At 36.6% G+C, this 25,065-nt stretch overlaps 1 protein-coding gene across 10 annotated transcripts in view; it reads left to right on the top strand.

The window, feature by feature from the left end:
* CCDC15 (coiled-coil domain containing 15) overlaps nucleotides 1–25,065 on the top strand; it is a 97,149-nt gene that overhangs the window by 34,618 nt on the left and 37,466 nt on the right. Inside the window, exon 14 of one of the 10 annotated variants that reach the window (XM_053203919.1) lies at nucleotides 13,153–20,064. The exons of the other annotated variants lie outside the window; for them this stretch is intronic. Coding sequence (XP_053059894.1) covers nucleotides 13,153–13,189 — 37 coding nt within the window. The 3' untranslated portion in view covers nucleotides 13,190–20,064. Of the gene's footprint in view, nucleotides 1–13,152; nucleotides 20,065–25,065 lie in introns of those variants that run through there. 10 annotated transcript variants of the gene reach the window in all.

Raw genomic sequence — 25,065 nt, 5'->3', positions numbered from 1 at the left:
TATTCAATTTAGTACCAGAAGTCCTAGCCAGACCAGTTAGATAAGAAAAAGAAATAAAAGTCATCCAAATTGGAAAGGAATAATCAAACTCTATTTGCAGATGACATATTATGTATGGAAAACCCTAAAGACAACACCCAAAACTTGTTAGAACTAATAAATGAACTCAGTAATACCGTATTTTGCAAGATACAAAATCAGTTTACAAAAATCAGTTGAGTTTCTATATATTAACAATGAACTATCAGAGAAATTAAGAAAAAAGTCCTATTTGCAAAAACATCAAAAAGAATAAAATACTTAGGAAAAAATCTGACCAAGGAAGTGAAAGATCTATACACGAAAACTAAAACATTGATGAAAGAAATTGAAGAAGATGCAAATAAATGGAAAGATATTCCAAGCTCATAAATTAGAAGAATTAATATCGTTTAAAATGTTCATACTATCTAAAGCAGTATACAAAGTTAAAGCAGTTCTTATCAAAGTTCTAAAGACAGAAATGGGAAAGACAGTCCTAAATTCTAAACTCTGTATGGAACCACGAAAGACCCCGAATAATGAAAGAAATCTTGAGAAAGGAGAACAAAGCTGGAGGCATTACACTTCCTGATCTCAAGCTATATTACAAAACTATAGTAATCAAAACAGATGGTAGTGACATAAAACAAATACAGAGATACAGGGACAGAATAAAGAGCCCAGAAATAATTTACAGCAGAGCAGTCCAGAATATACAATGGGGAATGGGTAGTCTTTTCAATTAATGGTGTTGGGAAAACTGGATATCCACATGCAAAAGGATGAAAAGTGGCTCCAGTTTTTACCTTCACAAATAAACTTACACCTTCACAAATCAACTCAAAATGGATTAAAGGCTTGAACATAAAACCTGAAACTATAAAACTCATAGAAGAAAACATAGGGGTAGGCGCTCTGACATTGGTCTTGGCAATGATTTCTTTTTAAAAATACTTATTTTATTTTTGGGAGAGTGCAAGCAGGGGAGGGGAAGAGAGGGTGACAGAGGATCCGAAGCGGGCTGTGCACTGACAGGCTGACAGCAGCAACCCAGTGTGGGACTTGAACTCAACAAACCATGAGATCTTGACCTGAGCTGAAGTTGGACACTCAACTGACTGAGCCACCCAGTTGCCCCTTGGCAATGATTTTTTAATATGACGTTGTAAGTATAAGCAACAAAGCAAAAAGAATCAAGTTGGACTGTATCAAACTAAACGACTTCAGCATAGCAAAGGAGACAATCAACAAAATGAAAAGGCAACCTGTGGAATAGGAGAAAATATTTGAAAAGTATATATCTGGTCAGATGTACATATCTAAAATATATAGGGAAGTTCTACAGTTAAATAGGAAAAAACTCAAACAACCCAATTAAAAAATGGTCAAAGGACCTGAATAGACATTTTTTCCAAGAAGACATACAAATGACCAATAAATATATGAAAAGGTGCTCAACATCACTAATCATCAGGGAAATGCAAATCAAAACCATAATGAGATATCACCTCACACCTGTTTGAATGGCTATTACATCAAAAACACAAGAGATAAGTGCTGACGAGGATGTGGGGAAAAGGGAACCCTTGTACACTGTTGGTGGGAATGTAAATTGGGGCAGTCACAATGGAAAACAAAATGGAAGTTCCTCAAAATATTAAAAAATAGAACTACCATATAGTCTGGCAATCCCACTTCTGGGTCTATATCTGAAGGAAGAGGTGTCTGTACCCCCATATCCATTTCAGCATTATTCGCAATAGCTAGAACATGGAAGCAACCTAAGTGTCTGTCAGCAGATGAATGAATAAAGAAAATGGCACATGTATAATGGAATATTATTCACCAATGATAAAGGGAAATACTGCTGTTTGTGACAACATAAATGAACCTTGAAGGCATCATGCTAAATGAAATAAATCAGAGAAAGAAATACTTTATGATATCACTTATATGTGAAATCTAAAACAATGAACTCATAGAAACAGAGATAGATTGGTGTATGCCAGGACCTGGGGGATGGGGGAAATGGGATGTTGGTGAAAGGCTGTAAACTTTCAGTTATAGGATAAAGGAGTTCCGATGACCTAATAATGTACAGTGTGGTGACTATCATTACAGCACTGTACTGCATACTGGAAATTTGCTAAGAGAGTAGATATTAAATTTTTTCATCATGCTCACACAAACACAGTAACTGTGAAGTGATGAAAGTATTAACTAATATTGTGGTAATCAGTTCACACTATATATGTATATGAAATCATTAATACATATTGTACACCTTAAATTTACACAATGTTTTTGTCAATTATCTCTCAGTAAAGCTGAGGGGGAAAAATGTGATTTCCAAAGCAGGGACTTCACTTCTTATCCAGCTGGTCTGAGAGTGATTCTGCATTTATTCAGCAAACATTAATCTGGCACTTTCATATCATGGGACTGTCCTAGGCATAGGCAATACAAAGATAAATAAAAAGTGGTTCCTTTGCTTGAGAAATTCATAATCTAAGGTGAATGGGGGAATAATTGTATACAAATAAGTAGTATAATTATTACAATAGAAGGAGTAGGTACAGAGTCCCTGAGAACACAGAAGAGGGATTACTGATTACATCTGGAAAGTTAGTGAAATTATTACATTTCACTTGGGCCTAGGTGGATAAATGTGTGTTTATTGGGGAAGCAGATAAGGATGGTAAAGTAGAAAAATCAACATAAACTGAGAGTGGAAGCAAATAATAGTATTCATACAGAGTTTTATAATTTAGAAGGGCTTTCATATGTAATTTTTTTGGAATTTTTCAACAAACAAACATTTATTGAGAGTCTGGCACATGCCAGGTACTGACTATATGCCAAGAATATTAAATGTGTATGTGGCAGGGTAGTGGTTCATAGCACAGGTTTTGAATCAAATAGTCTTAGGTTTGAATATGCAACTTATTAGTTGTGTAACCTTCAGCATATTTCTTAACCTCCAAGACTCAGTGTTTTTAATTATAAAATGAGGATTATAATACCTGTTTCCTAGGTTGTTGATAGAATTAAATGGAGAAATATATGTAAAATACTTAACATTGTATTTGGCATTTAATAAAATCATAGTAAATAGTATATATTACTATTATGGTGGTGGTAGTGATGATGATGATGATGAAGGTAAATAGGATGAACACCAAGGAAGGCCAGACAAATAAAGAAAAGGAGATGAAAATAATAATTATAATGCTACATGAGAAGGCAGGGACAGGCTAGGGAGGTTTGTATAGATGAGTTAATACCCAAGCTGGGTCTTGAATCATGAATTAGAATTTGATAGATCATCATGAAACTTCATGTAAAAGTATAAGGGATGTGTGGGAGACAGTGTGGAAACTTGGGGTGGCTAAATTGGTGGCAGTGAAGTGGCAGAGGGGCTTTCAGAAGGCTGCTCAAAAATTTTAAGGCATAAGTCTTAGGGTCAGATTTGTAATTTTAGAATTACTCTGGCAGCAGAATACAGAATGGTCTGGAGAAGACAGAAAACTAAGGCAAAGAGTCTAGTTAATAAGGTATTTTAGTAGTTCAGGTAGGAGATGATGGGGACATTGGAAACAGGGAGTCATATTTAATAAAATTTAAGAAATAGAATCCATATGACTTGATGACTAATTGAGTTTGGTGTTGAGAGGAATCAAGGGTAGTTTCTAACTTTATTCTTGGATAACTGAATGGAAGGGTAGTACCATTAACATAGGTAGGGAATTCCCAAAGAAGAACTAGATTTGAAAAAAAAAGCTAGCAAGTTCAATTTGGGACATTGAGAAGCCTCTGGACTATTAAGGGAGGGCTGACCTATACACATTTGGGGAAAAAAAGGAACTAGAGTTCTGGCAGCAATGAGAACTAAAGATTTCTTTAGGAATTTTTAGTATGTGTTTTAACATGAATTGAGAACAAAAACAGAACTATTTTTGGGAGACAGAGATTCAAGGGGAACTTTTGTTGGTTTTCAGGTGCTGAACTAACAAAATTGCAGACTTTGAGGAGTCTTCAAACACTCTATCAGTTTTCTCCTTAAGACAATGTCTAAATTTGTGCAATAAAGAAGGCTGAAGGTCTAAGTTGAAAACTTCTGGAAAACAAATTTTCTATAATCTCACAGATTATAGACCCACCAGCACGAGGTAGGGGAGGTAGGGCCCAGTGAATATACCAGACTTTCAGTCAAAAAGAGACTGAAGACTTCTACAGGAACATGGAGAGTTATACACTAACAAGATGGTCTAACCAACTGTAGGATAAACCTTAATTAAACTGTAAATCTGCCTTGATTCTGCAGAGTGCCTGATTGGATTAAGGTGTTGTACCCTGCCTTCTTTGCCTAGCAAAGAGTGAACTTTTTTTTGATCATAGATAATATCATTTGGTGTTTCTAAATTTGTTTAAAATTTGCTTTTAATGTCTATTTATTTTTGACACACACACACACACACACACACACACACACACACACACACAGAGCATGAGCAGAAGAGAGGCAGAGAGACAGGGAGACACAGAATCCGAAGCAGGCTCCAGGCTCTGAGCTGTCAGCACGGAGCCTGATGTGGGGCTCAAACTCACAAATTGTGAGGTGAAGTCAGACGCTTAACCTAAGACTGAACCACCCAGGCGTCCTTCTAAATTTGTTTCAAAACAACATTCAGCGTTGAATCAGAAATTTTTAGGCATATCAAGAGATAGGACCAGATGACCAAAAGCCAAGAGGAAAAAGAGACAACAGAAGCAGACTCACAGATGAAATAGATAATTGGTGTTAGCAGACAAGGACTTTAAAACAGTTGATTACTATACTCAAGTAAATAAAGGAAAAGATGAAAAAAATAGATGAAGATATGGAAAATTTCACCAGAGATTGGAATCTATAAAATAGAATAAAATAGAAAGTCTGGAATTGACAAATAGAATCTTAAAATGGTAACTCAGTAGATACACAATGAGATACCACTTCATACTTACTGGAATAGCTTAAAGAAGAAGGAGGGGGAAGGGGATATCAGATATTGGTAAGGATGTAGACAATATTTTTCTTAAGTTTAAACCAAGAAATGTATTTATTAATAGTTGCTAATACATATAGAATCCAATTATTTTTTGTGGTTGTATTTTTTTAATTAATTAATTAATTAATTAATTTTTAAATTTATATCCAAGGTAGTTAGCATATAGTGCAACAATGATTTCAGGAGTAGATTCCTTAATGCCCCTTACCCATTTAGCCCATCCCCCCTCCCACAACTCCTTCAGCAAGCTTCTATTCTCTATATTTAAGAGTCTCTTGTGTTTTGTCCCCCTCCCTGTTTTTATATTATTTTTGCTTCCCTTCCCTTATGTTCATCTGTTTTGTATCTTAAATTTCTCATATGAGTGAATTCATATATTTGTCTTTCTCTGACTAATTTTGCTTATCATAATACCCTCTAGTTCCATCCACGTAGTTGCAAATGGCAAGATCTCATTCTTTTTGATTGCCAAGTAATACTCCATTGTATATATATACCACATCTTCTTTATCCATTCATCTGTCAATAGACATTTGGGCTCTTTCCATACTTTGGCTTTTGTTGATAGTGCTGCTGTAAACATTGGGGTGCACATGCCCCCTCAAAACAACATACATGTACCCCTTGGATAAATAACCTAGTAGTGCAATTGCTGGGTTGTAGGGTAGTTCTATTTTTAATTTTTTGAGGAGCCTCCATACTGTTTTCCAGAGTGTCTGCACCAGTTTGCATTCCCACCAGCAGAGAAAGAGATCCTACCAGAGAAAGAGATCCTCTTTCTCCACATCCTCGCCAACATATGTTGCCTGAGTTGTTAATGTTAGCCATTCTGACAGGTGTGGGGTGGTATCTCATTGTGGTTTTGATTTGTATTAACCTGATGATGAATGATGTTGAGCATTTTTTCATGTGTCTGTTATCCATCTGGATGTCTTCTTTGGAGAAGTGTCTATTCATGTCTTTTGCCCATTTCTTCTCTGGATTGTTTGTTTTTTTGGGTGTTGAGTTTCATAAATTCTTTATAGATTTTGAATACTAACCCTTTATCTGATATGTCATTTGCAAATGTCTTCTCCCATTCTGTCGGTTGCCTTTTAGTTTTGCTGATTGTTTCCTTTGCTGTGCAAAAGCTTTTTATCTTGATGAAGTCCTGGTAGTTCAGGACTTTTTTTTTGTTTTTGCTTTCGTTTATTTTTTTTCGTTTCCCCTGCCTCTGGAGACATGTTAAATAAGAAGTTGCTGAGCCCGAGGTCAAAGAGGTTTTTGCCTGCTTTCTCCTCTAAGATTTTGATGGCTTCCTGTCTTACGTTTAGGTCCTTCATCCATTTTGAGTTTATTTTTGTGTATGGTGTAATAAAATGGTCCAGGTTCATTTTTCTGCATGTTGGTGTTCAGTTTTCTCAGTACCATTTGCTGAAGAGACTGTCTTTATTTCATTGGATATTCTTTCCTGCTTTGTCAAAGATTAGTTGGCCATATGTTTGTGGGTCCATTTCTGGGTTCTCTATTCTGTTCCATTGATCTGAGTGTCTGTTTTTGTGTCAGTACCATACTGTCTTAATAATTACAGCTTGGTAATACATCTTGAAGTCTGGGATTGTGATGCCTCCAGCTTTGGTTTTCTTTTTCAAGATTGCTTTGGGTATTCAGGGTCTTTTCTGGTTCCATACAAGTTTTAGGATTGTTTGTTCTAGTTCTGTGAAGAATGCTGGTGTTATTTTGATAGGGATTGCATTGAATATGTAGATTGCTTTGGGTAGTTATTGGCATTTTAACAATGTTCTTCTAATCCAGGAACATGGAATATTTTTCCTTTTTTGTTGTGTGTCTTCAATTTCTTTCATAAACTTTGTATAGTTTACAATGTATAATTTTATTCCTTTGTGTTGTCTGGTTGCTGAGGCTAAGACTTACAATACTGTGTTGAATAACAGTGGCAAGAGTGGATATCCCTGTTGTGATACTGACTTTAGGGGGAAAGCTCTCAGTTTTTCCCCACTGAGAATGATAGTAGTGGTGGGTCTTTCATATATGGCTTTTATGATTTTGAGGTTTGATCCTTCTATCCCTACTTTCTTGAGGGTTTTTATCAAGAAAGGATGTTATATTTTGTCAAATGCTTTCTCTGCATCTATTGAGAGGATCATGTGGTTCTTGTCCTTTCTTTGATTGATGTGATATATCACATTGATTGTTTTGTGGATATTGAGCCAGCTCTGCATACCAGCTGTAATTCCATTCGGTCGTGGTGAGTAATTCTTTTAATGTATTGTGGAATCCAGTTGGCTAGTATCTTGTTGAGGATTTTTGCATCCATGTTCATCAGGGAAATTGGTCTGTAGTTCTCCTTTTTAGTGGAGTCTGCTTTTGGAATCAAGGTAATGCTGGCTTTAAAGAATGAGGTTTGAAGTTTTTCTTCCATTTCTATTTTTTGGGACAGCTTCGAAAGAATTGATGTTAACTCTTCTTTAAATGTTTGGTAGAATTCCACTGGAAAGCCATCTGGCCTTGGACTCTTGTTTTTTGGGAGATTTTTGATTACTAATTCAATATGTTTGCTGGTTATGGGTCTGTTCAAATTTTCTATTTCTTCCTGTTTCAGTTTTGGTAGTTTATATGTTTCTAGGAATTTGTCCATTTCTTCCAGATTGCCCATTTTATTGGTGTACAGTTGCTCATAATATTCTATTATTGTCTGTATTTCTTCAGTGTTGGTTGTGATCTCTCCTCTATCATTCGTGATTTTATTTATTTGGGTCCTTTTTCTTTTTGATCAAACTGGCTAGTAGTTTGTCAATTTTGTTAATTCTTTCAAAGAACCAGCTTCTGGTTTCATTAATCTGTTCTGTTTTTTTGGTTTTGATAGCATAGATTTCTGCTCTAATTATTATTTCCTGTCTTATGCTTGTTTGGGGTTTTATTTGCTGTTCTTTTTCCAGCTCTTTAAGGTGTAAGGGTAGGTTGTGTATCTGAGACCTTTCTTCCTTCTTTAGGAAGGCCTGGATTGCTGTATGCTTCCTTCTTATGACTGCCTTTGCTGCATCCCAGAGGTTTTGGGCTGTGGTGTTGTCATTTTCATTGGCTTCCATGTACTTTTTAATTTCCTCTTTAACTTCTTGGTTCGCCCATTTATTCTTTAGTAGGATGTTCTTTAGTCTCCAAGTATTTGTTATCTTTCCACATTTTTTTGTGGTTGATTTCGAGTTTTATAGTGTTGTGGTCTGAAAATATGCATGGTATGATCTCAGTCTTTCTGTACTTGTTGAGGGCTGTTGAGACCCAGTATGTGGTCTATTCTGGAGAACGTTCCATGTGCACTGGAGAAGAATGTATATTCCGCTGATTTAGGATGAAATGTTCTGAATATATCTGTTAAATCCATCTGGTCCAGTGTGTCATTAAAAGCCATTCTTTCCTTGTTGATTTTTTGATTAGATGATCTGTCCATTGCTGTGAATGGGGTGTTGAAATTCCCTACTATTATGATATTACTATCAATGAGTTTCTTTATGTTTGTGATTAATTGACTTATATATTTGGGTGCTCTCACATTTGGCGCATAAATGTTTACAATTGTTAGGTCTTCTTGGTGGATAGACCCCTTAATTATGATATAATGCCCTTCTCCATCTCTTGATACAGTTCTCATTTTAAAGTCTAGATTGCCTGATGTAAGTATGGCTACTCTGGCTTTCTTTTGTTGACTATTAGCATGATAGATGGTTCTCCATCCCCTTACTTTCAGTCTGAAGGTGTCTTTCGGTCTAAAATGGATCTCTTGTAAACAGCATATAGATGGATCTTGTTTTCTTATCCATTCTGTTACCCTGTGTCTTTTGATTGGAACGTTTAGTCCACTGACATTTAGAGTGAGTACTGAAAGATATGAATTTATTGCCATTATATTGCCTGTAGAGTTGGAGTTTCTGTTCTCTGGTCCTTTCTAGTCTTTGTTGCTTTTGGTCTTTTTTTGTTTGTTTTCGTGTTTGTTTTTGTTTTTTCATCTTTTCTCCCCTCAGAGAGTTCCCCTTGAAAGTTCTCATAGGACTGGTTTAGTGGTCACAAACTCCTTTAGTTTTTGTTTGCTGGGGAAACTTTTAATCTCTCCTTCTATTTTGAATGACAGCCTTCTGGATAAGGAATTCTTGGCTGCATATTTTTCTGATTCAGCACATTGAATATATACTGCCAGTCCTTTCTGGCCTGCCAAGTTTCTGTGGATAGGTCTGCTGCAAATCTGATCTGTCTTCCCTTATAGGTTAAAGACTTTTTTTTTCCCTGCTGCTTTCCTGATTCTTTCCTTGCTGAGTATTTTGTGAATTTGATTATGATATGCCTTGTTGATGGTTGGTTTTTGTTGAATCTAATGGGAGTCTTCTGTGCTTCCTGGATTTTAATGTCTGTGTCTTTCCCTAGGTTAGGAAAGTTTTCCGCCATGATTTGCTCACATAAACCTACCCCATTTTTTCTCTCTTCATCTTCTGGGGCCCCTATGATTCTGATGTCATTCCTTTTTAATGAGTCACTGAATTCTCTATCTTATATGTGCTCTTTTGCCTTAGTGTTCCCCTGCTTCATTATTCACCGTAAGTTTGTCCTCTATATTGCTGATTGACTGCTCTGCTTCATCTATCCTTGCCGCTGGAGCAACCATCGAGATTGCAGCTCAGTTATAGCATTTTTTATTTCATCCTGACTTTCATCTTCACAGAAAGCGATTCCAATCTGTTTTCAACCCCAGGTAGTATTCTTATTATCATGATTCTAAGTTCTGGTTCAGACATCTTGCTTATACCTGTGTTGATTAAGTCCCTGGCTGTCATTTCTTCCTGTCCTTTCTTTTGGGATGAATTCCTTCATTTCGTCATTTTGAAGTAAGAAAAGGAATAATGTAAAAAAAATAAAAATTAAAAAATTAAAAAACAATACACACAAAAATCAAATAAAGGATACTAGATATTAGGTGTGTTTTGGTCTGGTTGTTGAAAGAAGCTTGATAGATTAGAGAAAAAAGGGAAAGATAAAAGAAAAAAAAGGGAAAAAAAGGAAAATGTGAAAATTTGAAAAAATGAACACAATAAAGTAGAATAAAATGAAATGATGAAAATAAAATAGAATTTAAGATAGATACAAAAAAGTAAAAACTATTGTAGAAAAAAATGAAAGAAATATTTTTAATAAAAATGGAAAATAAAAATAAATTTTTCCCTTTCTATATTCATGAATAAGAAGAGAAAAAGAAGAAAAAATTGAATAGATGTACCAGCAAACAGAATGAATACAAATTGAAATTACAACCGTTTTCCTGTAGAAGTCACACTATGAAGCATTTTATAGACTGTAAACTAAGTAGGCAGAGAGACTTGTGTTTGTCAAGAGCGCAGTTGGCCCAGTTGGGCGGGGCTTAGTGTAATAGCTCCATTCTCTACTAGATGGTGTTGCTTAGCTTACTGGAGTGTATTGTTGTAGGTATGTATGTGCATGCACAGGAGGGGTGAAAATGGCATCACCCAGCTACCCAGTATCTAGTTTCAGGACTCTGTGCACTCCCCAACTGGCAATCAAGCATCCCTCCTTTGTCTCCGGCTTAAGTCCATTCTCTGCTTCTACACTGTCCGTGACCAAGCCATCAGGCTGCCAGGAGGCACCTCCATCCAGAATTTTATCTCAGATGGGGCCGTGTTTCCCAACTGCAACTGTTACCCACTCCAACTCTCTGGGGGAGGGTCTCACTGAGCAATAGCCGGGTGCTTGACTGGCCCCAGGAATGTTCGGGAGACCATGCTGCTGCCGATGCTCAGAGACTGTGGCTGGGTGCCAGCCAGCCCCAGTAAAAGTTCCTGCGATTGTGTAGCAGCAGCATTTCAGGGATTTTGGCAAATCACAACACACATCTGGTACCAGGTTTCACCCTTAATGTCCTTGTTCCAACACCAGTGAATGTGGTGGCCCTTCTCCAAGATCTGCTGGGACCTTTGCCTGTGGGAAGGCCACATCACCTCTACCAATATTCTCCCAGCAGGGGAACTGCCTTTCCCCATGTGGCCCGAGGACCCCTTGGACCTCGCTCTCTGCTCCTAGGGATTTGCCTTTCCCACCAGAGCACTGCCAGGTATCGAGCTGCAGAGTTTCAGACTCTGCACTCCCCCTGTTTTTAGAGTCTAAATGGAATTTAAACTCCTATCTCCTTTTTCCCTTTTTTGTTCAGTCCTTTGCAGCTGTTTCCAGTCTTCCGCTTTCTATCCAGCTGCTTTCAGGGGGTGGTGCTTTTCCCATACTTTCCCCCAGTCTCCATCCTCTCTCTGCAAGCAAAAACAGCTCCCTGCTTTCCATGGCTTCTCTGTCCCCAGTTTACCTCTCCACACTGCGTACCTGCTGAATTTTGTGGTTCAGGTTGTGCAGATTATTGTGTTAATCCTCAAATCAGTTTTCTAGGTGTGCAAGATGGTTTAGTGTTGATCTGGCTGCATTTCAAGGATGAGAGATGCAAAAAAACTTCCATGCTGTTCTGCCATCTTGGCCCCTTCCAGCAATGTAGACAATATCAACAGTGTCAGATATTGGCAAGGATGTAGACAAGTTACAAATGATGTATTGGTAGTGAAAGTGGAAAAGAGCATAACCACTTTGGAAAACTGTTTAGTATATTATATAGTTAAACATACACCTACCTTACAAACTATCCTTTTTGCTGCTAAATATTTCCTCAAGGAAAATAAAAGTATTCATAAAAACACTGAATAATGATAGAATATACTCTTTTTAAGTGTCCATGGCACATTTACCGAGATTGATTGTATCCTGGCTTATTTTCCAGACATGTTCTCTGACTATAGTGATGTTAAGCTAGAAATCAATGAGCAGTACATTTTAAAGGAATTCTGAGTCAAAAATAAAATTACAATAGAAATTATCAGGAAGTGCTGTGAAGAGAATAATGAAAATGTAACAGATCAAAACTTGTCAGGTGCAGCTAAAACAGTGCTTAGAAGGAATATTAGAGCCTTAATTGCAGTTATCAGAAAAAGTAAAGAGGGTAAAAATCAATGTTTTAACTTTCCATCTTTAAGAAGCTAGAAAAAATAGCAAATCAAAGAAGAGGAAAGAAGTCATAAAGAGCAGAAATCATCCAGAAATGAAAAACAAATATACAATGGAGAAAACCAACAAAGCCAAAAGTTCTTTGAAAATTTAGTTTTTCCAGGCACATAGCACTTTTACTAATCAGTAAAAAAGAAAAGAGAGACAACACTACCAATATTAGAATGAAAAATGAGCCATTACTACAGAGCCTAGAGACATTAAATGATATAAAAGGACATTATGAACAACTTCATGCTAAAAAATTTGGATCATTTTGATGATAGAGAAACTCCTTTAAAAATAAAAAAATATCAGTGCAAGAAGAAATAGAAATCTGAGTCACTCCATACCACTTAAAGACAGTAAATCAGTTATTAAAAATCTTACCAAAAAGAGAGGTGCCTCGGTGGCTGAGTCAGTTAAATATTGACTCTTAATTTTGGCTGAGGTCATGATCTCATGGTTTATGGGTTTGAGCCCTGGGTCGGGCTCCACGCTGGCAGTGAGAAGCCTGCGTCAGATTCTCTCTCTCCTTCTCTCTCTGCCCTTCCCCTGCTTGTTCTCTCTCTCTCTCTCTCTCTCTCTCTCTCTCTCTCTCTCTCTCTGTGTGTGTTTCAAGAATAAATAAATAAGCTTAAAAAAAAAAATCTTACCAAAGAGAAAAATTCATGTTCAGGTCCAGACTCAGATGTCTTCATTGGGGGATTCTTGCCAAATATTTAAAGGAAGAACAACACCAAGTTTTACATAAACTATTCTAGAGAATGGAAAATAGGGAATTCTCCCCGAATAATTGTAGAGGCCAGCATAACGTTAATACTAGCCTGACAAGGACATTACGAGAAAGCAACATTACAGACTAATTTCTCTCCTCAATATAAATGTAAAATCCCAAGTGAAATAGTAGCCCAGTGGCCTTTGAGGGGCACTCTTGCATGCCCCTGTCTTTGGAACTAATTCTTTTCTTTTTTTAAAGCCATTCTCCTCTTTGTTTTAGCAGTGGATTATGGAAAACTTGCAATTTTGTCTTGACATGAAAATATTTCGTTTTCATGGCGATCTTGCCTGATTGTCGTTGGAACTTCTGCCCAAATCTCTGCCTCCTGTCCCAGGGCAGCTTCTTAAACACCCCTGAACTTTTCCCAAGCCATGGACCCAATGGAAACAAAGCTTTTTGCACAACCAATGATGATGAAAAGAATGACTAAAATAAAACATTCCAAGATGTTTGAGAATTGTGTTTGGATACTAAAAATAAATAATTTTCTCCTGTTCCATGTTTCTTAATTTTTCAAATTTTTTATCACTAGTATTTTTGACTTTGAGAGCCTAAACAATATCTGCAGGGGCCCCTTGCTGCTGAATATCCTGTGTATTTCGTAATAGAGAGTACAAGGACTTCTGAAACTTTTATGTGGCAATTCATGGGTGAGAATGGTTTTCCTCTGAGGTGTTTAATAGGTTCTTTAGTATGTTTGTATTCTCACATGCTTTTTCTCCCCTCAAGATATACTAGAATATTGTTGTCTTAAAAACCGCTTGACAGAAACTGCTGCAATAAAAAATTTTCTGTACATGTTTAGGATTGGGGTGGAAGAGGCTTGAAAAAATCCTCATGATGTTGTCTAGGGTAACCTTTAAGCCAGGATTCTATTTAAATATTTCAAGGATTGTTTTCTATTTTTAATGTTCATCAGGGCCATAATTATATAATCTTCCTGGATAATAGTTTCAGAATCTAAGGACATTGGTTCTCAGGAAGTTCATTCTTATGTGTAGGCTCGATTTGTCTTACTATCACCTAGTCATTTAACCATAATTATGATCTGATCTACATCAAAAATCCTTTTATTTCTGTAATGCCAGTATGTAAGCATTTTATCAACTCTTCAAGCAAAAGAACAGAAATTTAGTTCAGTTCAAATAACTGAAGCCAAGACACCCCTGCTGTGGATGTTTTATGTCTAACCTAAATCTTCTTATGACATGCCTACCACATGGCATAGTCAGTGGGGAATTCTTCTTTAGCTATATGCTGACCTTCTTTGAAAGCTTTTCTGCTTAAGGCTTTTGTTGTATTGCCATTTTCTCACTGGATAATCTTTTCCTTCTTTGATTTATACTCTTGACCCCAGAAAAAATACGAAGGTCTCTGTCTTACAGATGGTATCAGAAAATTAAATCTGTTGTCAATCATTTGCAGACAATTAAAAATTATTATTTTTTGCTTCTTCCTTGTTGAAGAAATGAAATCACGCATGACTTTTTTTGCGTGGAAGTTATGATTTAACTGAAAGACAAAACAGCTTTAAAAAAAGGCAAAACCACTTTAGCAGCATTTTAAAATAAACATATATCTTCTTTCTAGACAGAAATTGATAATAACTGCTTCACCTCATTCAGTTGTTTTAAGAATCAAATAATATGTTTTCATTCATTCATTTAGGAGCAATTTATTGAGTATCTATTAATTGGTAGACATGATGGCTAGATTTAGGGGTTGCAACAAATGAAACACATCATCCCACTCTTCACAAAGACTTACTAGATAGATTTCACTCATGAATGGGGAAGCAGGCAAATGAATTACATAGTTATAATACCATATATTAAGTATTACAAGACAGTATAGCATGTGGTTAAGAGCATGTGGAGATATGTGTTCAGGTCCCGTCTCTGCTACCTACCAGCTGTGTGGGAAAGGGATAATAGCAGTATATATTCCTGAAGTTGCCATGAGGATTAAATGAGGTAACATATGAATGTGCTCAATCTGGCACAGTAGCTGCTCGATAAATGTTAGTTGCCAAGTATTTAAGGAAAAATAATACCAAGTTTTACGTTATTCCAGAGAATGGAAAACCGGGAATACTTCCCAAATAATTATAGAGGCCAGTATAATCTCACTGCCAACCTGACAAAGGCATTACAATAAAGCAATGTTACAGACTAATGTCTCTTACCAACATAAGTATAAAAATGTCAAGTAAAATAAAATAGTTCTTTTAATATCATTAGAATAAAAAATTGCAAGAATATATGGGGGTACAGCAACTGTGTTTTGAACTCAGAATTGGGGGTATGTTTGTAGCAGAAGGCTTCCTGGGCTGAGTCTTGAAGGATTAGAAGCAGTAGTATGAGACAGAAGTGTAGTTGGAGGTTCCTGGGTGACTCAATCAGTCAAGCCTTCAACTCTTGATCTCGGTTGTGAGTAAATGCCCTGCATTGGGCTCCACACTGGACATGAAATTTACTTTAAAAAAAAATTGTAATTGGTTTGGAGAAAAGAGTAGATGGGAATCTTAGGTAAAAGGAATAACATTGTAAAAGCAGTGACTTGAAAAAATATGACACTTCTGAGTTGCATATGATTGGAGCTAAAAGAATGGCAAGAGGTAAGTCTTAAAAAACAAAGACAAGATCATAAACAGCTTTGTATGTCATGAGAAGGGATTTGGATTTTATCCTGAAAGCAGGAGCCATTTAGAATGGATAAGGTGATTAAGAACTAGATGTTAGGAGATTATTGAAATAATACACTTAGAAGATGAGAGAGGAAATTGGTTTTTTTAAAAAGGATTATTATATGAAGTCCTTACTGTGTCTCAAATGCTTTACATTCATTATGGTCTCATTTAATTGATACAATTCTGCAGGATAGTGGTAGCTGCCATTCACTGAGTGTTTATAATGTGTCCCAGCACTGTGTTGAGTGTTCTAGAGGCATTAGCTCATTTACTTGTTTCCATAACCTTATGAGATAAATTTGATTTTTATTTTAATCTTGTAGAAGAGAAAATGAGGTTAAGTAATTTGCCTAAGATTAAGATCACACTTAGCAATGGCAGAACTGGAATTCAGTCCCAAATTTATTGGATTTCAGGCACCCAACCTCTTTGAAGTCTGTAACACCACCTTTCAAATAAGCCAGAACCAAGGAGGCAATGAGAAGGAGACAATTTTAAGAGCATAAGAGAGAGTCCATAAAATTTTGTCAGAGGAGAATTCAGGGTTAAGTCCCAAGTTTATGAATTAGGTCACCAGGTAAAATCTAAAACAGATTTGCCTGGAAGGAGGTAGATGTGGAGAGAATAAGTTTAGTTTGGAGCATACTGGGTTTGAGGTGCTTAAAGGAAATCCAACTAGAGAATCCAGTAGGAGATGTTATGTTATTTTTAATAATGATTTCAGAAATCACTAAGGAAGAGTACTTATCAGAATCAGGAAGTGAGCACACAGAAAGGTTGAATAGAAAAACAGGATCAGCAAGCAAAGATTTAGACCTGCTAGATTAGACCTTAATCCTGTTGTGCCAAAGAGGAAGATTTCTTTCATGTCCTTGAGAAGTTATTTTTCTAACAGGGCACCACTTTAACCCCTGAAATAGACCTGTGTTTTAATCCACAAGCAGAATTCCTTTTATTTGAGAATATCGGTGTTGGCACATTGCTGGCTCTGGAAGAAAAATACCATAGAGCCAAAAAGATAGGCCTCATTTTTAGTTTCAGGTCTGTATTTTAGTTTAACTTTGTAAAGGGTTAGTAGTGTGACCTTATTAATATGGAGGATGACCAACAAGAATTTTTGAACTGTTGGAATGATAAAACTATTTTAAATGCTGTTTGCCTGTGATACTGCTTTATCTTCAGGATTCTTTTCAAAGTGTCAGTGTTGACCTATATACTTGTTTAGTTGTGCCAACACTCAGCATAGCAAGTTTACGGACCAATTTGCAGTGTTTTGTATTCTTACTCTCTTTTACTCCAAGTCTGACACTAGTTTCAGAATAACTTTCGGTGTTACAGCGAGGTACATTACATTGCCTGCTTCAGTGCTCTGGAAACAACCAATACATTGACATGTTGATTTCTGGCCTAGTTTAGTTTCTATTGTGTATCAACTGAAAGTTCTGTTTACACAAGAGGCCTTACAGGTATCAGAGAATAAGAACTCACTTACAGAATAGCTGTTTATGTCAACTTTGTAAGTTAGCTTTGTCATTTTCGACTTTATGATCCTTTCTGAAATTACCATATGGCAATAGTTCTTAATCTGAGAATCTGACCAAAGCTGTGGATTTTTTCCCCAGGAAAATACCTTTGAAATATTCAAATGGGGATGTCAAATTGGCAGGTAGTTAAATAGGTTTGAATCTCAGAGGAACTGTGTATGATGAGCTGTAGCTTTTGAGGTACAGGTGTTAGTGGGTGGGAACTGAAGCAGATGGCATGCATAAAGTCACCTGGGGAGAAGTTGCAGCGTGAGAAGTGAAGGAAGAATGCCTAGGTATGTTGTATTTCTACTTGGGTACTATGACTTTTTGGAGGGCCACAGACTATTTTAATATGTAACTTTTTTTTTGCTCTCTCAAATCAGTTTTTGCTACCTTGGGTACAATATTGCTGCCATTGAGGATATATGTGCTAGATGAATTAAATGACCTGTAAACCACCACTACCATTGACTTTGGAGAAAGTTGTTTTGATGCAGTGATTGATGGGCCTATAAGCTACATTGGTTTAGGTGAGGAGGTCAGGAAATAGAACCAGAAAGTCTAGACAACTCTTACAAGATGTTTGATGTGAGGAATAGTTGGGGTGGGAGTGAGGGCTGATTCCATTATTTCGAGTAACTGTCTTATTACCAAGATCTAAAGAGACAACATTTGAAAAACAATGCTGACATGTTTCCTTAGATCTTAGTTTTCTGGCTTAGAGGATAATTGGTTTTGAGAATTATACCAGTAGCTAATCTTTTCCGTTGTCATTCACTTGGCGCCGTTTAAATTTTACCATTGAAAACCTCAATTTGGTTCATTATCTGAACATTAACTTTTACCACTTGCCTTTTTCACAACATAAGGAGTTATTGAACTAAGAAAATATAAATGCCTTCAAAATACAACTTCTCTTTACTGGCTGTCTTTGGTGTAATATCTCTATAAATGTAGATCCCTAGCCAAGAGCCCCTTCATGATCTTAGGCTCATCTTTTAACTTTTGCACTCTTAATCTTTTCCTGTCATTCTCTTGCTTATTTCACACATTGTGTTTTAAGAAAGCAAGTTGACATATATTTTAAAGTCAGTTGTGAACGAGTATGTGCCTGTCTTGGCCTTTCCACACACATTACCTTTTCTCGTATTGCTACTACACCACCTTACGTGCCTTTATCTTCATCTTCACTGATATGAAAACATCTCTGTCTGCCCAAGTTGCAATAATGAGATTTCTCACCTCATTGCATTTGAGTTTGAATCATACTATAAAAGATATGCTTATGTTTTATACTCTTTGAGGAGTATTCAATTTAGACTTAGAGTTTTAGCTTAACAAAGAATGGCAAGTGTGGGAGAACAGTTGTAAGAAAATCCTTGTTTAAAGTAGTCTTGTCACTCTACTAGAGGTGGCCTTGATTAGCTGTGAGAATCTGGATGGACTTGAGTTCCATATACAATACAACTACTGAGTCTCTTGTACTTTTCCAGTGCCTGATCTTTCAGCCTTTGTAGGACAACTTCCTGGGTTTTAGTATATGCCTGTGTTAATCTAACTAAAAGGAAGGCCATAATTCCCCTGGAGTAAATAGCCTGCCACAAATGGATAGAAGCCCAGAATTTTCAGCAGTCCATGCTTTATTGAAGAGGTATGGGTGTGAATTGGCCTCATACTACTGTTCAGAAAACAACAGCTCTTTTGTTTCAAATTAATTTTTAGCGGTTGACATTATCAGTGTATAAGGTTTAGTCTTGAATCTGTTATATTTTTTTAACAAAAGCTCATTACTTAGATTTTCATTTTTTTTCCATGAGCTACTTATTTCCTCTCTACTTGTAGGTGGATTAAAAAAATAAATATAATTAATGTTCAATTAACTGCACATATTTAAAGTACAAACTTTGATGTTTTGACATGTATATACATAAAACCATTACCATAGTCAAGACAGTGACCATATTATCATCCCCAAAAGTTTACTCATGCCCCTGGTAGTCCCACTTTTCTCTTGCTCCCTGTCTCTACCTCCCTAGGCAACCAACCACTGGTTTGCTTTCTGTCAATATTTGGTTTGGAGATAGCTTGGATACAAAGTAGCCAACAAGAAAGAGGAATGTTGCTCAGAAGGGGTACTATGCATGGCATATAAAGGCACTCCTCCCAGGGACGGGGACTAGGAGTGAGGAAGTGCCTTTCAGTCCCTGGATCATTATCTTGTGATATCACTCTTTGGTTACAAGACAGTCATAGGATACCTTTTTCCATGGTCAGCATTCTTTAGGGTACCTGAAAAATAGAAATATTTGCTCAAGCTGACTCTAAATTGTTACTTCTGTGTAAACTGTTTCTTTTGTTTTTGCTCAAACAACCTTTATTCTCTAACAGTTGTTACTGCTTGTTTGTTCTCTTGCCCAGAAGGAGGTATCTGTCTTTAAGCGTATGAAAACTTAACTGGCCTTAGACCAGTGACTTTATAGGAATTAGATTCCTCTTATTTTTCCTATACCGCCTCATTACAACATGTACTCTTGTGCCCAGCTCCTTTTACTCAGCATAATTATTTTTAGATTCATCCTTGCTGTAGTATCAAGACTGATTCCTTTTTGTTGTACAATAGTATTCCATTTTATAGATATACCACACCATCCATTCATAGCTTGATGGACATTTGGGTTGTTTCCAGTTTAGGGCTACTAGAAAAAAGACTGCAATGAACATTCATGTACAAGTCTTTGGAAATATGTTACCTTTTCTCTTGGGAGTGTCGCTGGGAGTAGAATGGTTGGATCATATGGTAAGTTTATATTTAAATTTTTAAAGAAACTGTCATACTGGTTTCCAAAGTGGTTGTGCCATTTAATTTTACCACCAGCAGTGTAAGAGAGTTCAAGTTTTTACATCTTCACCAATACTTTGGGTTTGAACAGAAATGTTACCAAAAATGATATACAGATGGCAAATAAATACTTGAAAAGATGCTCAACACCTTCAGACGTATAGGAAATGCAAACTAAAACCACAATGCAATACCATAACACACCTATTCAAATGGTTAAAATAAAAGACTGACTATACCAAATACCAAGTTTTTGAGTTGTCTTACTGAGTTTTAAGACTTCTTTAGTATAATCTAGATACAAGTCTTTTTTATCAGATATATGCTTTGCAAAGATTTTCTCCCATACCGTGGTTTGTCTTTTTATCTTAACATTGTCTTTTAAAGAGCAGAATAAATTTTGATGAATACCTGTTTTTCAGTTTGTTCCTTAATAGATTATGTTTTTGGTATTATATTTAAGAAATCGTTGCCTAACCCAAGGTCATAATTTTTTTTTTTTTTTGCTTTCTTCTGGAAAGATGATCACTTTAAGGTTTTATATTTAGATTTGTAATTTAGTTTGAGTTCACTTTCATATATGGTGTGAAGTTATTTTTTGCATGTGGATATCAATTTGTCAAAAAGGCTATCCTTTCTCCACTGCATTGCCTTGTGCCTATGTCAACCATCAGTTGTACAACAAATGGAAGGGAAAATTAATAAGGTGGACTTCATTAAATTAAAACCATCAAGAAAGTAGAAAACAGCTACAGAATGGGAGAAAATATTTGCAAATCATATATCTAATAAGGGACTTGTATTCAGAATATTTAAAGAACTCTTATAACTCAGTAATAAAAGGACAATCCCAATTAAATTAAAAAGGATTTAAATAGACATTTCTCCCAGGCAAACATACAAATGGCTAATAAGCACTTAAAAGGATGCTCAACCTCAAGAGTTATTGGGAAATGCAAATCAAAACCTCACACCCACGAGTATGGCTGTTATAAAAACGCAAATACTAACAAGTGTTGATAAGAATATGGAGGAATTAGAATTCCCATACATTGTTGGTGGGGAATGTCAACTGGTACAGTTGTTTTTGGAAAACAGTTTAGCAGTTCCTCGAAAGGTTCAACAGATTTACCATATGACTCAGCAGCTCCACTCCTGGATATATAACCAAGAGAACTGGAAATGCACATCCACACAGAAACCTGCACACGTGTTCGTGGCGGCATTATTCATAATAGCCAGGAAGTGGAAGCAGCCCGCGTGTCCAAAAACTGATGAATAGAGAAATAAAGTGTGGTATATCCATACAGTGGAATATCAGCAATAAAAAGGAATGAAGCACTGATTCAGGCTACAACATGTGGGGCTTTGAAAACATTATGCCAGGTGAAAGAAGCCAGTCACAAAGGCTGCATATTGTATGATCCCAGTTATATGAAATGTCTAGAACAGGCAAATCTATAGTCTCTATAGATTTGGGAAGAAGGGGATGGAGAGTGACTGCTAACGAATACAGAGTTTCTTTCCAATATAAGATTTCTTTTGGGAGCGATGAACAGGTTCTCATATTACTGTGATGGTGAGCGGTATGGCATTCAAATTTTATCTTAGTAAAGGTGTTTAAAAAATGAGCTTTCCATATATGTGTTGGTTTATTTCTGGACTTGCTCTTCTTTTCTGCTGATCTATTTGTCTAAGTACAAATACCATGCAGTTTTGATTAGTGTAGTTTTATAACAATGCTTGAAATCACATAGTGATAGCCCTCTAGTTTTTTTCCCCAGAGCTGTCTTGGCTCGTCTAGGCCCTTTGCATTTCCATATGAATTTTAATCTTTGTTTATTTTTGAGACATACAGAGACAGAGTGTGAGCAGGGGTGGAACAGAGAGAGAGGGAGACACAGAATCCGAAGCAGGCTCCAGGCTCTGAGCTGTCAGCACAGAGCCTGATGCGGGACTCAAATCCACGAACCGTGAAATCATGACCTGAGCCAAAGTCGGATGCTCAACCAACTGAGCCATCCAGGCACCCCTGCATTTCCATATGAATTTTAAAATAAGTTTGTCAATTCATACGAAAAGCCTTCTTGGATTTTTTGATTGTATTGAATCTATAGATAATTTGGGGAGAATTGACATGTTATGATACTGAGTCTTCCAACCTGTGACAAAGGTATATTGTTCCATTTATTTAGCTCTTCTTTAGTTTTTCTCAATTATGGTTTTTAGTGTATAGGTCTTTCACGTCTTTTATCATATCTGTCCCTAAGTATTTCATATTTTTGTAGTGGTGTTTGGTAATGGCTTTGTAAATGGTGTTTATTTTATTTGTTTCTGATTTTTTGCTGTTGTTGCTAGTATGTGGAAATGCACAATTGATTTTTGGGTATGGATCTTATATCCTGCAACCTTATTAATAAGCGTACTTATTAATTCATTGGATTTATTTACATGGTGATCATGTGTTATCTTCAAAGACACTTGTATTTCTTTCTTTAAATCTGGCTGGATGGCTTTTCTTTCTCTTTCTTGCCTGATTATACTGGCTAGAACCTTCAGTACAATGTTGAATAGAAGTGCTCAGAGTGGACAATCCTGGATCTCAGGAAAACATTTAGTCTTTCATCATTAAGTGTCATGTCAGCTGTAGTTTTTTCATGGATGCCATTTAGTTTGTTGGGAATTTTTATCAGGCATGGATGTTAGATTTCGTCAAAAATCTTTTTCTCTCTAGTGAGATGACCATAATAGTTTTTCTTTTTTAGTTTATTAATATGGGGAATAACATTGTTTGATAGTTGAATGTTAAACCAACCCTGTGTTTCTGGGGTACACCTCACTTGGTAATAATGTATAACCCTTTTTTTTTTAATGTTTATTTATTTTTGAGAGAGAGACAGAGTGTGAGTGGGGGAGGAGCAGAGAGAGAGGGAGATACAGAATCTGAAGCAGGCTCCATCCAGGCTCCCAGCTGTCAGCACAGAGCCTGGACGCAGGGTTCGAACCCACAAACTGTAACATCATGACCTGAGCCAAAGTCAGGTGCTCAACCGACTGAGCCACCCAGGTACCCCAATGTATAGTCCTTTTAATATATTGCTTGATTAGATTTGCTGAGAATTTTGTTCAGAATTTATGTCTGTGTTCTAAGAGATACTAGCTTATACTTTCCTTGTAATATCTTTGATTAGTTTTCATTTCAGAGGCTGATAGAATGGGTTGGGAAGTATTCTCTCCAGTTTTGTTTTGTTTTGTTTTGGAAGAGTTTATGCAGAATAGGTATTATTTCTATCATGAATGTTTGGTAGAATTTGCCAATGAATCCATCTGACTCTAGAGTTTTCATTGTGGAAAGGTTATTTTTTTTAATTTTTTTTTTTAACGTTTATTTATTTTTGAGACAGGGAGAGAGCATGAACAGGGGAGGGTCAGAGAGAGGGAGACACAGAATCTGAAGCAGGCTCCAGGCTCTGAGCTGTCAGCACAGAGCCCGACGCGGGGCTAGAACTCACGGACCGCGAGATCATGGCCTGAGCCGAAGTCGGCCACTTAACCGACTGAGCCACCCAGGCACCCCTGTGGAAAGGTTATTAACAACATTTTCACTGTTGATAATAGATACAGGGCTATTTAGGCTATCTCTATTTTCTTAAGTAAGCTTTAGTAGTTTGTGTCTTTTAACAAATTTGTCATTTCATCTAAGTTGTTAAATATTTTGGCATAACATTGTCTTTAGTGTTCTTCTATCATTCTTTTACTATCTGCAGAATCTGTAGTGATGTTGCTTCTGTTGCTCCTCTTATTTTTTATCTTAATAATTTGTTCCTTCTTTTTGTATGTGTGATCTAGGTGGCTGAAGATATATCAATTTTATAGAACTTTTCAAAGACCTAGCTTTTTCATTTTTTTTTCACTCTTCTGTTCCCTAATTTATTGATTTCTGTTCTGATCTTTATTATTTAGTCTCTTCTTACTTTAGGCTTAATTTCCCTTTTTTGGGGGGGGGTTCTTAATGTAGAAGAGTAGGTCGTTGATTTGATACCTTTCTTCTTTTCTCATATAAAAAATTCACTACTCTAACAGCACCTGATGGATTCATTTCCATTCAGTTCCAAATACTTGCTCATGTTTCCTTTGTTTCTCTTTGATCGTGGGTTATTTAGAAGTGTATTATTTAATTTCCAAATATTTGGGGCTCCTGGGTGGCTCAGTCAGTTAAGCATCCGTTGGATTTCAGCTGAGGTCATGATGTCATGGTTTGTGAGTTCGAGCCCTGCGTTGGGCTCTGTGCTGACAGCTGGGAGCCTGGATGGAGCCTGCTTCAGATTCTGTGTCTCCCTCTCTCTCTGCCCCTCCCCCTGCTCACATCCTGTCTCTCTCTCTCTCAAAAATAAACATTAAAAAAAATTTCTAAATATGTGATTTTCAAGTTTCTCTCTTTTTTTTAAATGTTTATTTATTTTGAGAGAGAGAGAGAGAGAGAGAGAGAGAGAGAGTGTGTGTGTGTGTGTGTGTGAGTGTGTGAGAGAGCTGGGGGAGGGGGCAGAAAGAGAGTGAATCTTAAGCAGGCTCCTCACTCAGCACAGAGTCCCACATGGGGCTTGATCTCACCACTTTGAGATCACCACCCAAGCTGAAATCTGGAGTTGGACACCTAACCTACTGAGCCACCCAGGCACCCCCGTCCTTGCCATTTTTATGCTTACTTACTTCATCAATAATTGAGACAGTAGTATTGAAATCTCTGTGGATTTGTCACATCTCCTTATAGTTCCATCAGTCTTTGCTTCATATATTTTGAAGTTCTGTTATAAGATGTATAAATGTTTGAGGTTGTTATGTCTCTTTAATGAATTGACTCTGTAATTATGAAGTGATCTTCATTATCCCTGAGAATTTTGTGTTCTCTGAAATCTACATTGTGTGATATTAATATAATCACTCAGCCTTCTTTTAATTAGTGCTAGCGCAATGTATTTTTTTCCATCCTCTTATTTTTTAACCAATTTGTTCCTTTATATTTAAAGTGCATTTCTTGTCAGCAGCATATAATTAATTCTTGACTTTTTGTCAGATTTGAC

Source organism: Acinonyx jubatus, chromosome D1, assembly GCF_027475565.1.
Source record: "Acinonyx jubatus isolate Ajub_Pintada_27869175 chromosome D1, VMU_Ajub_asm_v1.0, whole genome shotgun sequence".
NCBI lineage: Eukaryota > Metazoa > Chordata > Mammalia > Carnivora > Felidae > Acinonyx > Acinonyx jubatus.
The sequence above is the reverse complement of the archived record's forward strand: the minus strand, read 5'-3'. Positions and strand labels throughout refer to the sequence as shown.